General features: G+C 37.8%; 3 protein-coding genes across 5 annotated transcripts; 1 reads left to right on the forward strand and 2 right to left on the reverse strand.

Moving 5' to 3' along the window:
* Positions 1 to 3,142: 3,142 nt before the first annotated feature.
* On the reverse strand, positions 3,143 to 8,059 carry Dlt (codanin-1 like protein dlt). 3 transcript variants are annotated; one of them, XM_071706530.1, is made up of 10 exons: positions 7,960 to 8,059; positions 6,492 to 6,796; positions 6,129 to 6,405; positions 5,884 to 6,044; positions 5,199 to 5,801; positions 4,892 to 5,125; positions 4,445 to 4,810; positions 4,167 to 4,332; positions 3,827 to 4,095; positions 3,143 to 3,546 (listed from the first exon to the last, which is right to left on the reverse strand). In XM_071706530.1, exons 2-10 carry the CDS (start codon positions 6,771 to 6,773, stop codon positions 3,397 to 3,399), a joined length of 2,508 nt encoding a protein of 835 aa, XP_071562631.1. In that variant the 5' UTR covers positions 6,774 to 6,796; positions 7,960 to 8,059; the 3' UTR covers positions 3,143 to 3,396. The 3 variants fall into 3 exon arrangements, with proteins under 3 accessions (XP_071562631.1, XP_071562630.1, XP_071562629.1); XM_071706529.1 differs by lacking the exon at positions 7,960 to 8,059 and adding an exon at positions 6,895 to 7,698; XM_071706528.1 differs by lacking the exon at positions 7,960 to 8,059 and adding an exon at positions 6,922 to 7,697.
* Positions 8,060 to 8,171: 112 nt separating this feature from the next.
* LOC139772703 (ubiquitin-like protein 4A) lies at positions 8,172 to 10,088 on the forward strand. Its single transcript, XM_071706585.1, has 3 exons — positions 8,172 to 8,629; positions 8,955 to 9,060; positions 9,142 to 10,088. Exons 1-3 carry the CDS (start codon positions 8,582 to 8,584, stop codon positions 9,441 to 9,443), a joined length of 456 nt encoding a protein of 151 aa, XP_071562686.1. The 5' UTR covers positions 8,172 to 8,581; the 3' UTR covers positions 9,444 to 10,088.
* Gem2 (Gemin 2) lies at positions 9,643 to 12,122 on the reverse strand. The gene is made up of 5 exons (XM_071706577.1): positions 11,723 to 12,122; positions 11,273 to 11,360; positions 11,046 to 11,204; positions 10,686 to 10,964; positions 9,643 to 9,834 (listed from the first exon to the last, which is right to left on the reverse strand). The coding sequence occupies exons 1-5, from the start codon at positions 11,827 to 11,829 to the stop codon at positions 9,742 to 9,744; spliced, it is 726 nt and encodes a 241-aa protein (XP_071562678.1). The 5' UTR covers positions 11,830 to 12,122; the 3' UTR covers positions 9,643 to 9,741.
* Between the last annotated feature and the right edge of the window lie 345 nt (positions 12,123 to 12,467).

Genomic DNA, 12,467 nt, shown 5'->3' on the forward strand with positions numbered 1-12,467 from the left:
CGCGCGCGGAACTGCGCCGCGCATGTACGCGCGTCACACGCCGTGAAGTTTGCCCAATCTCTCTGAGGGGAGCCGGGGCATTCGATTGCGTATACCCCCCGGCGCGATTCTTTCGCGTCTTAAAAATTACTCACTTTCGCGTAGTTCTAATTAACTCTTAAACGCGCAATTTTACGTAACGTTCTATTTTTTTTAATAAATAATGATCTTATACACTGTTAAATTCATAGTATCAATTATCAAATTATATTTCATTTGAGTTATTTAATTTTAACCATTCCTATAGGTCGCCGCAATGCTCCTACTCAATATCCCGTTAATTTAACTAAACCAATAATTAAAATATTACTGTTTTGTATTAAAATCATAAATTTCGACACCCACATGGTAGTTAAAAATAACAAAATATTATTTAACTCAAGGTATTAATTTAAATTGGTTTAAATTCTTTAATATTTAATACAGAGAAGGCCCTTTAGATGCAAAGTCACGCGTTTTCAGTTTAAAAATAACTTTATAAAGGAGAGTGCACGAAAAGTCGCAAAGCTGCACTTAAAAATTAATTATTTCGAGGAATGTATTAAGAAGTATGCTCGCGAAATTGCAAAAATGTCACGTAGAAGATCGAAAGATCGTATCTTCCGACCCACGCTCAAGTTTGGACAACGTAGCTAAATTAATCATTTCGAGAAACGTATTAAGAAGTATGCTCGCAAAATTGCAGAAACATTATCTAAAGATTCTTCCCGTTTCTTCCTACACTACCCAAGTTAGACGACAAAGTTTCCTCATTGTAATTGAGTCAAGAGTTAAAAGTTCACTAAAGATGTTGAAATATATTGATAGAAAATTCAGAAATGTATCTTTCAGTTAATTTCATTAATCTTAGAAAATACAATAAATATGCGTTTCAAAATATTTCATTATTACCGGAATACTTCGCATTATCATGCCCTTTAAATTTTTCTTCAACGTTATATCTGTGTTTTGCTTTTTTGAATATTTACATTTCCGATGCGTGACGGATCTCGGTGCTGTGCAGTTACGGTACGGTAAATGAAAAAAAAGGACCGAAAAACAAACGGATATTCGAAATGGGTCGCGTTTCCGTGCTCGAAAAATCGCGTAAAATTATATCGCGCGAGTTGGATTTATGGCACGAAATTTTTGCGCACTACACGTGGCGCAATGTGGCAATAACAATATTTCGTGCATGCAAGATAACTCGTCGACAACATGTTGCAAGCGAAAATCACTGACTACTTAATCCTTCGCAAAATTTCAAATTAATTTAAAGTTTCGCGACTGACGCGACTTCAGCCCGCTTAACTTTTAATAATCCAATAATTAAAAATAATTTTAATAACTTGAAAGTAAGCTAGAAATCATAGTTTATATTTTATTATAATAGTAATATTGTCGTTTTTCAATATAGTAAATAATAATTATAAGATAAAAATAGATAAATAAGTAAAATAATTTGTTTGCGTATTTAATGCCCGGCAAAAAATTTAAAAAATTTATTACTTAATTTTTACTCGCAAATAAAATCGGCAAACTATTTTTTTAATAAAAATAAATTTTTAATACAATTCAATTTTATTAAAAAAATTATTGTCGAGTAATAAAATTAATAATCATTGATATACTTAGGCACTCAAATAGTATGTATTTGTTGGATAAAGTTCCATTGGTTAATAACGAATTCGTTAGATTTAACATCTTACAATTAACACTAATATTATTGCCATTCTTTTTTTGAGTGCGATTTTAATTCTTCCATCCATATTGATAGATCGTCAATAGATCGTCGACGAATTACGGGAGGAAATGTCTGCCTGTCGCTCACGAGAGCGGAAAATTTGCGGTCACTCGCTCGCGAGCAACGGGCCAAGATTAGATATCACCATCGGGCGAGATGGTGGACGACCATTGAGAGTTATGGTAATGGAACGGAGGTGGATGACCCAATTTCGAAAGGACAAAAGGCCCACCCTCGTTGCGCCAGGACAATGTGCCTGGATGTAACAGCAACGTTCAAAAAGACGGGTCTTTGAGCACTATCGACCCGCTGATTTCCAGCCTTCGCGCACAGACGAGAAATCAGATGCTAGTTGCACAATTAACATTGGCACTAGAAACAAATTTCTATTTTTGTATGATGAAACAGATAAACCAGAACATGAATAATTCAATTTCTACAATATTTCTATAATATAGTAATTTATAATTTGTAAAGTCTATATTAAAATAAAATAATCACGTTGCGTTTGCTAATCTTATTGTTAGTTATATAAGGGGTCTCACATTAACAAATTACGCAAGCCCCGTGAGATTTATAGCCAACCCTGACATCCCCAGTTGTCGCAGCGTGCGCCTGACAGTGATAACGGTGCGCGTTATATTACTTCAGCAAGATGGAAAAGCACCCTCGGGGTGAATCTCAGAGACACGGACATTCGAAGCTGTGACATACTTCAACATGATTTTTTTAAAAAGCTACTTCGCGAGCGTCTTAAAATTGAATGCGTGTTAATCAAGGCGAAACGCGATCCTCGTTAAACCAGTGTTTATTAACAAGTTAGACCATCAAAAGATCCACTCAACGAAGGTTCATTACTTTCAGCAAACATATTGATTGACATAAATCCAAATTGTCTCGCTTGAGATTGATATTTAACTACTTATTAATATCCTATTTATTTAGAACAACACGATGCAAACGTGTAGAAAAAAAGTTTAAATCATTCAAGCTAAATCACTTTTTAATTAACGGTTTACTCACATGTATCTGATAGGAGAGCGTGACTTCGATAATGCATATCTCATCACACGACTGTCTACCGAGCCTGAAGGTACAATAATCTGATTTCATTGTATGGGACAGGGCAATACTCCAGCATTCGGAGTCGCGGGGATGGAACAAAATGGATAACGTAATTTGCGAGGGACAAAAGAGAGCTACAAACTTGTCGCATAACAAGGAGTGCCCCGGAGGTTTCGACAAAGCCGTGTCCCCCGCTGACCTCGACGAGCTATCTCGACGCGCACAAACGAAGACATGGGAAACACGGCGTAAAGGAACGTTGCCGGTGTGAATATCGATTATAAAATAATCGAATAATCATGTATTTAATAATCGTCGTGTACAAAAAGTTAAAATTTATTTTTCTACTAATAAAATACTCGTCCATATACATATCCGTAGCGAATCATACGCGAATCACACATATACAAAACAAGAATGCTTCATATTGTAATATACAACACTATATATACATATATATGTATATGCACAAGAATTAATAATAATATTTACAGAAATTTATCTCAACAAAGTCATACTTTCGCAATTATCGCAGTATTGTTAATTACCTATTATGCCTCACAATCAGTCTATGGATCATCATCGTCGCAAAATTCAATCTCGTGATATGTTTCTGCTATCCAGCCAAGAAGGTACTTGACTTTCTCTGTCGCTTCGTCATTGGCTTTGTAACCCTCAATGGCCTCGGACAGGCACTTCGATAAAAGTTTTAACAAAGGCTGTGAACGAGAAAATCGATGTTAACAGTAGATATACGATACGCGTCAGGAATTTAAAGTAACGCTTTAAAACACGAGTCGTTAAGAATACTTCGTGAAAATATACTGTCTAATTATATATTACATACTTATATCTTCAATTTTTATAGTTTAAAAAAATCTTTTTAAATTTTATATATTACTTTTATAATACTAAAATTACAGAAAATAATACGAATATTTTTTTATTTTATTTATTTCATTATCTCATCTCAAATAATTATATCGCGCGTACACTTACCACAGGCCAGTCTTGTCTAAATAAAGCCACACACTGATCACTCAGACTGTCTCCGTCGAGTATATTTGTTTCTAATAATTTCTTCAGAAATTTGCCAAAAATCGGCCACGTTGCGTCGTTCTGCGGTTGCATCAGTAATATAATATTTCTTGAACAGAGAATTCTATGCATAGGCGATTCGTCTTCGTCATTTCTTAGATTATCCGACGACCATATTTTAATTAATTTGTCCTGAACCTCTCGCGTAAAGAGATCCGTCCTGTACGCCACTAAAAATGTGAAATATTGTGGTCGCGTGTAATTTTATCACTCTTGACATTTCAGTTATTCTTACACATACCTAAAAACAGCGCGAAATCCAAACTGAGGAAATACAAAATTTTCTGTGGACCTGGTAATAAATCACCTCTTTGACTGAACGATTGATACAGTTTGTCTAAAATATCCAATACAGACGATATAGTTAAATCTGCGCCGTTGTTATCTAACATATGCCACATTAGTGCCTATAAACAAACACAGGTAGAAATATATGTAAATATTAATAGTTTAGAGTCGTTAATTTTAAAAACGATAGAAATTAATAATTGTTTTAGTTTGGAAAAATGTATTTCTTACTCGAAGCTCGTCCATTATAACAGTAGGGCTAGGAGCATCTGTATTGTGATCCTTTTCTTGCTTATTAGAATGCACAGGACTACTGTTCCGAAAGAACCTATTAATCTCAAGTTCCATGTCCTTTATAAACAAAGAATCACCGGCAATATGCGATTGAATCCACTGATTTATTCGTTCCATCGCCATTCTAGTCGCGATCTTGATGCACATTTCCTTCACTGACGTTAGAGAGTCCTCTGCCAATAAAGATTCTATCGATGCCGCGACTCGCGTCTCGCAAATCGTCGGGATTGTTTTCTCACACTGATCCTTCAATTCTCTTGACGCGTTGTTGGCCAATATATTCATGTCGCTCAGGAGCAAAGCCTAAATACATACTGCGATTTAAACGCTTAATCTCTTCCTGTATAACATGAAGTTTTCCTTACAATCGCGCGGAAATATCACCTTAAATTCGTTAAAGTAATTTCTCGACAGTTCACCCTGCTCATCCGAGTCCTTCTCGATGTTCTTGTGTTTCAAAATCTTCCTAAAAGAATTTAAATTTGCTTCTCGTGATGAAGTCAATAGAGTGTTGCATATATGTTTCACGCAGGTTGACGCGACTCTTTCAGAAACGAAATCAACAGTCTTTCGAGTAGAAGCCGGTTGACCGTGGAAAAAAGCTTCTTCCAGTTGCAGCTGCAAAAACAGTAATACATATAGCAACATAGTAGCAAGTTGGAAATATATGATATATTAAACAAAAAAGTACCTCCAGGTGTTTTGCGCGAGTAGTACCTCCTAATTTACGTAATTGGCTGGTAACGGGTGTAATGTGCTTGTTGGAATTAGCATTCAAACTCGTCCCGTTTCCGTGAAACGCAGAAAGAGTCGATTCCACTCGCGGACAGCACATACGCATCGTGCGATCAGTAATTATATCTAATTTATCGAGACTGCTTTTGACGGGAATCGAACAATCGGCGGAATGCGAATTTCTTTTCTTCTCCATCTGTTTTGTTGAGAATTTTTCCATCTGTTTGAGACTCTTCAGTTCCTTGATCTTGCAAGTCTTTTGCCAGGCAATATAGAAATCTCTGGGAAAGTTTGGTAGCTCGAACAACCAACACAGGCTGGACTTGAGCAGCACAGCCGATTGTTGAGAAATAAGGCAATCAGGAGCGGAAAGATCGGTCTGATTGATAGCATGATAAATGTAATACAATAGTTCTAAGATCTGCTTATAATACGGCAGTCGAAGCGACACTATGTCCATCATGGCTAGATATTTTACTATCCAAGGTACCGTCAGCGATAGTTTACCTTCGACTATGGCGCTCTGAATACACGCTTGTAAGTTCAGTGATGGTAATACCTGGAGAACGAAACAATTGAAAAGATTATTTGAAGAGAATTTGGAAGGCTGCTTTTAACGTTTGATCATAATTTTTATGTACCTTGCTTCTTATCTCTACTTGTGTCATTAAAATCTCCTTAGTGGTATTAGATTCAGATCTGTATGGCAATGATACTAAAAGTCCTAATACTTTCGCAAGAAGTCTCAAGCTGGCTAAACAAGTAATAAAATTCCGCTGCGTTTGATCGTCAACCATTGTCTCTGCGAAGAGAAAAAAGCGGTATTTCTAAAAATTTTCATTAAATATAAACGGTCATTAAATCGCTAAATCAATGAAAAATGTACCCGAGTCTTCTATTTCACTATTAGCAAACTGGGTGTCGTTCAACTCCATTATCTCATGTACAAAACAGTTCTCCAAATGCGTATAAAATATCGGATTAAACGCATGCAATATAAAATCTTTGAAAAATTCCTGCATGCCGGGAAACGAAGGGCCGACACTCTGACTTTGTGACGGTAATGGAGTCACAAATCTCTTACTGAGTTGAGTCAATTTTTCAGGGTTAACATGTTTTAAAGCTTTCAGGAAATTCAAGCTCTCGTCGTCCACTACGTCATCCTGCAATCAATGATACACGATTGCTTTATTATTGGGAAAATTACAGCGACATAATAAAGAAAGAATATTAATAGCTTTGGACTTACCTGACGTCCATTCTGTATGCACGATATTAGCAATTGTGACTTGAATAACCTAGCGATGTGATAATAATTCGTGCAGTCATTATGCAACGTCAACGTGTTTCTTATCTTGCCACCAAGAGCGATCTGGAACACCCATCCTTGGACCAAATGATTCTCCTCCCAAATTCTTAGTATGTCGTAGAAGGCATCTCTCTGCTTCTTGAAGGTATGGAACGCGATGGCAGACGAAAAATTCTCCCGATTGTCGGTGTCGATTTGAAAAGACACGTTTATCTCCCCCATCGTGCACGTCAATTTTTATTGGACTGTAAACAATAATGAACACTTAAATTATTTAAATAAACAATTAAAATATTAATTAACAAGATATATATTAAATAATTTTAACTTGCTGTTAATTTACAATTGCTGTTAATGTACAAATGACAACCTGTTCGCTGGTCAAGTATCTCGTTCCTTTCAATTAAACATTTTAACATCGTAAAAACATTTATTTTTCCTGTCCACAATTTTGAAGGTTAAATCCTCGTAGCATGTCGGAGAAAATGCCGAATATTATCGAGGAGTGAGATTTCAATTAGACAGAGGTACAATCGGCGTTGTTATACAATCTTCAAATGTACACTGAACATTTTTCGGTATAGAGATTGTATTTCCAAACATATGGATGCGCATCACCGCATTCTATTAATTTTTACTCGCTTTACAACCGGGTCGGCTAGGTCTGGTCGTCTGGTTAGGTTAACAGACATCGGAGTGATCGCTCGGAGCATTATATCGGAGATAAAAAATATCGAGATGAAGAATATCGATATTATCGACTACAGATATAAATTTTTCGATTATTAACAGAAATATCTGAATAATTAGTTTTTAACGCGTATATTAGTTCATGATTTATTATTGCACATAATAAATCTGTGTCAAATATTGCTTCATAAATAAGAATTCATATTTACGCAATAATATCATATATTGCCACGAAATTACAGTTATCACTCGATAGATAATAAAATCCGGATGATAATAATCAAATTGCAATTTTAAATTTTAAATATTGGGCCCATATGTATATACATGTTTATGAAACAATAGGATAATCACATGCAAAATAATCATGTCAATCATAAAATACATCATTATCCCGAAAAGTAATGCTATTTTCCGGTCAAGTGTGAGAGCACTTGGTGAAAAAACTAAACTTGGTTGTATTTGTTTAATAAAAATATTTAAATGTTTAAGAATGTGGTGTGTATAAAACTGAGATCTCAATAAACGAATATATATATATATATATATATATATATATATATATATATATATATTTAAAAGACTGATACGTGTTTCAATACAGTTATTAAGCAAAGTTTGATCGATAAATAAATAAATCGAAATTGGCAATTAATATATAAATAAATCGAAATTGACGATAAAATGATGAAGTTAGCAGCACGGAGTAAACTCTCACTTGACTCTCACGGAGTCGCCGCACAGGTCGCTACTCCGACGTCCCCGTCCCCGACGTGCATAGAACTGCATAGAACCGAGAGACAGAGAGCAGAGAGGGCCGATCCGCGATAGAAAAAAAAAGAGAGAGAGAAAGAGGGAAGGAAAGGAGGTCGAGCAGGGAAAACGGGGAGACATAAATTCGCGCGCGTCAGAGGCTCAACGCTCAACGTCGACTCTCCGAGTAGACCGGAGTATCATGCGAGTGAGGTGCACCGACGATCGGAGGAATTGTCACGAGTCGCTATCGATATCCGCTCGGGCGGCGGTCACGCCAGTATCGATACCCGCGTCGCGTCGCCGCTCCCGTGGCAGGACTGGCAGGAGGTGGTGGTAGTCGATGACGCCGATGACGCCGTGCCGCCGCGAGTCGTGCGTACGCAAAATATAACCTCTCCGGCGGCGTAAGATGCGCCAGTCCTCGCCGATCCAGCCGGAGACACCGCTGTTCCATCGCGAAACCTGAATTTCCCGCCTGGGGCACACGCGCGTCCTTTCCAACGCGTCCTCGAAGCGCGTCGTCCGCATCGTCCACTCGTCCCCGACTCCAGACTCGCGCGCGAGATCCTCGTCGGCCGCTCATCATGAAAGTGATCGTGAAGAAGCTGCAGGGGAAAGAGTGCGTCGTTGACGTGAGTACGGCATGGCTGTCGAGCGGCGCAGCCGCCTCTCCCTCCGTTTCCTCGCGAGGCATCCGCGATTTCCTACCGTGATCTGAACCTCGCCGTCGACTAATATTTGCAATCGTGAAACCAAGTCGACGTTCGTCGTTATCTTAAATAAATTTGTGCGCTCGAACGTCCGTTAAGCGAGAAATTAAGATAGCCATGGTTCGTCTTTCGGATGAGTCTTCCTTCTAACGTTTAGTTATTTTTCCTCTCAAGTCTTGAACGTCTCCTTTTTTTCGAGAACCTTGTCGTAGAAATTGTCTTCAAATCGTTATACACGTGATTTTAGATATTACCGTCAGAGACAGTGTTGGAGTTGAAGCACAAAGTGAGCGATCTCTTGGGCATCGATGTACCACAACAAAGATTGTTGCTCACTGGGAAGACCTTGGCGGGTAAGGATATTCTAGGTCTTATCTAGCGTTACGCTATCGCTACGATTTCTCGCTACGACCGTTTCTGTTTGGTGGCTTCAGACGAGAATCCGCTGAGTTTTTATCCTGGAATCAAAGATGGCAGTAAATTAAATCTCTTGGTGATCAAGAAGGCGGAGGAGGGCTCCAGCGAGGCGAGGGCCTTACCCCAACAGAAAACGGGCATTCATCTGCTGAGAGAAGAGGTCTCGCGAGTGCTCAGGCATTACTACACGGTGTCCGAGACCGAGTCCATAGTCAACGAGCTGATAAAGGACTTGAAAAACAAAGTGAACAATCTTAGTTACGATGATCTAGAGAGACTAGCCACTGCGTTACTCCAGGACCAAGAGAACGTAGCTTAAGTATCACTCAAGGTTATCCAATTTTCGCTTACCGATTGATTGTTGTAATACGAGTTTATTTAATTCAAGCATTGCCTTATATATCGAGCCCCCTCTAATAATTGGTACTGTGTAATTTAATGCGCGATGCGTAATGATTAAGCGAGACTCGAGAAACTTAACTATACTATTCTCTACGTTTGAAATTAAGGTCAGGATATAATCTTGTGTGGAGTTTATTAAAAAAAATCGTTGTATGTATACAGGTATATGTCATACCGCGTCATAATAATTATATCATATGCACGATGGGAAGTTGTCAAGGATCTGCCAAGTCCAATTGACGAAAGTATCTCGCTACTAGACAGATGAATAAATTCAGCGCCCCTAGTTCCTGCGCGTCCAATTCTCTCTAAAAAAAAAAAAAAGAAAAGAAAAGTAGCGAGATGGCACAGACGGCGTTAGTAAATTCTGACGTGGACTTTTGTAGATATTAACGAGACGACGAGCTAGATATAGAAGAAAAGTTCAGTCTTATTTTCTCAACCTTTTGTAATCCGACAAACGCGAGTTTTTATTATCGCCTGAACCTTTTCTAATATCGGGAACGACATAGCAGCAGCGTAAACAGGAAGTTATGCAATAAAAATGTTTTGTTAATAGAAATTCAGCGTTAATAGAAAGAGTTTCCCTCTTGTCCCCCCCATCTCTTCGTTCCTCCATATTATTTTAACAATATCAGTAATATATGTCAGCTCCTAACAATAATCTAACTGAACTTTTCTTTGTAAAATTTAAAAATTAATGCTTTGGAATTAAAGGAACCAATATATTTTTTATAGTTTAATAGTGGAAATTCTATTCTTATCTTATGAAAACATTCTCTATCATTTACCATTCTAAACGAAAAATATTGACTCATACTCTATGCCTTTAGGATTAAATGCAACTATCTAAATCTTATCTGTCCTGAATTTTTTAAGACTTTTTTAGACATACTACACAGTTCGAGTTAAAGAAAAGGATAAGCATTTTAATCTTTTACTTGTTTAAAGAATATATCTTTCTTTATGTTATCGAAACACGTTCGATCTAGAAATTTTTGCACCCACAATAAAAAAGCAATTGAATTAAGCCTGTTGTCAAAATAAGGCAAGGCTCTCGATATTTTCTCTTCCCTCTTTCTAAAGCATAAAACGATATTGGTTGATTTAATTCCAATGTGTTAAGACAGAATTAACTTGATCAAATAATAAATATTACAGAATCAGCGCGAATGACGGAACACGCTCGTGCTAATGAACGCAGGCAGGAACAAGTGTCAGGCTGCAATGGTTGCTCCAAGATCGCGAGTAACGCATAGATCCACTGGCCTATTGTGTATTCGATTTTCCTTTCAGTCTCCACGAATTGCACCAGATATTCAAGTACTTGCTCCACGTTCGATTGATTAAAACAGAACAGGGTATTCAGTGTAGGTTTGATCTTCTCCTCGCTACTTAAACAGAAGCTGACCCAAGCATTTTGATCGTCTATGTCTGGCTGCAACGTCGAAGAAAAGCCAAGTTGAACAAAATAACTCTAAAATTTCAAATTTCAGACAAGTGCACTAAACCTACATACCAAATGAATGTCAGGTGGTCTCCACTTGCGCTTGCCTATTAGTATCTCGTCCTTTAGTTGGCTTATGTACAGTCTTAACTTGGAGAAGTCTGAAACCTGATATTGCTGCCACTCCACGGTTGGTTTGAGGCTTGCCGGCGCTTGAACACACCCTGCTAACTTTTAGCAGTCACATTGACTCCATAGTTGTGAAGTTTATGCGTGATTTATTAGGAATTAAAACTTACGGTCTCAACGTAAGCTTTCGTGGGCTCTTTCATACACGACGGATCCAAATCGGCCACCACTACATCCGCACATTGTCTAGCTTCTATTCTGCAGCATCAATCAAACAATATTTAATCGTTAGCTTATTATTTCCCAATCGCAAGTGCTGTGTTCATTATTAGCCATCTCTCTTCAACAAAGAAGATATATATTTGCCGTTTTGTGAGAAAAAAGAAGAAAAAAACATAGAAAGCATGAGACTTGACATCTCTTATTTACAACATATAAACTTTTTTTTCTATTTTTACCACATAAATCAAGCTTATATTCAGTTTGAGGAAATAAAGGTGAAAACTTTAGGAGAATGTATGTATATATATGTAAAAAGAATTGAGCTGCAATACAATTGCCCTTAGATACACTTTTCCTGAAAGGGAAGGAAGAGCTGAGACAAGAAGACACCAGCTTACACCACTCGTTTAATATACTCCTCCCCGGAAGAAGCTGGCACCGACAGATTGATGTCCTCGTCGATATCTCCTACTATAAATGCCGGCTGTTTCAGGAAATCCATCATAATTCGCCGGTGGGAGATTCTTTGGATTCTTGTATTTCGGATCGCAAAGTTCGAATGTGAGGTTAACTCCGCGCGGTTCTCACGGAGCACGTCGCGATTAACATCTGCGGCTGTCCGCAAAGGTGTCTCGGTCTATAGGGGAGTGAGTCTCGGAATTAACATTAAAAAAATTGAAGCGAAAGGGAGAAAATATGTAAGAAGAATATTTGTAGCGTCCACTCTCTCCCCCCCCTTCCAGTAATATTTACAAATACGATTTTCGAGACCGACTCTCGATAGCGTTTCTCGATACTGCAGCGAACGGCATTTACGAACATTTCGGGGATATCTTGTATAATTCGAGCTTATATATTTCATGAAGAAGATTAAGAAGCAAAAGACGAGTCTTTCGCGTAGTTTTGCGTATTTCTTGTAGAAGCGCGAATATTGCAGAGAACAAAATTTTCGGAGTATATAAAAATAAAATTGGAATGTAAGTTTTGCGAATCAGGGATTCGATTCTTGATCTTGAATTCATTCGCAAGAGAAACGCGTGCGCAAATTTCGCTCTTGTAGAAAAGTTGCAAGTTGATTGGTGGTTGATTGACTATTGCACGGCTTTTGACCAATCAACTTGTAGATTTTTCGTACGGAAGAAG

Source organism: Temnothorax nylanderi, unplaced genomic scaffold, assembly GCF_030848795.1.
Source record: "Temnothorax nylanderi isolate EJ_2023f unplaced genomic scaffold, tnyl_v1.0 TNYL_tig0052_pilon, whole genome shotgun sequence".
Classification (NCBI taxonomy): Eukaryota; Metazoa; Arthropoda; class Insecta; order Hymenoptera; family Formicidae; genus Temnothorax; species Temnothorax nylanderi.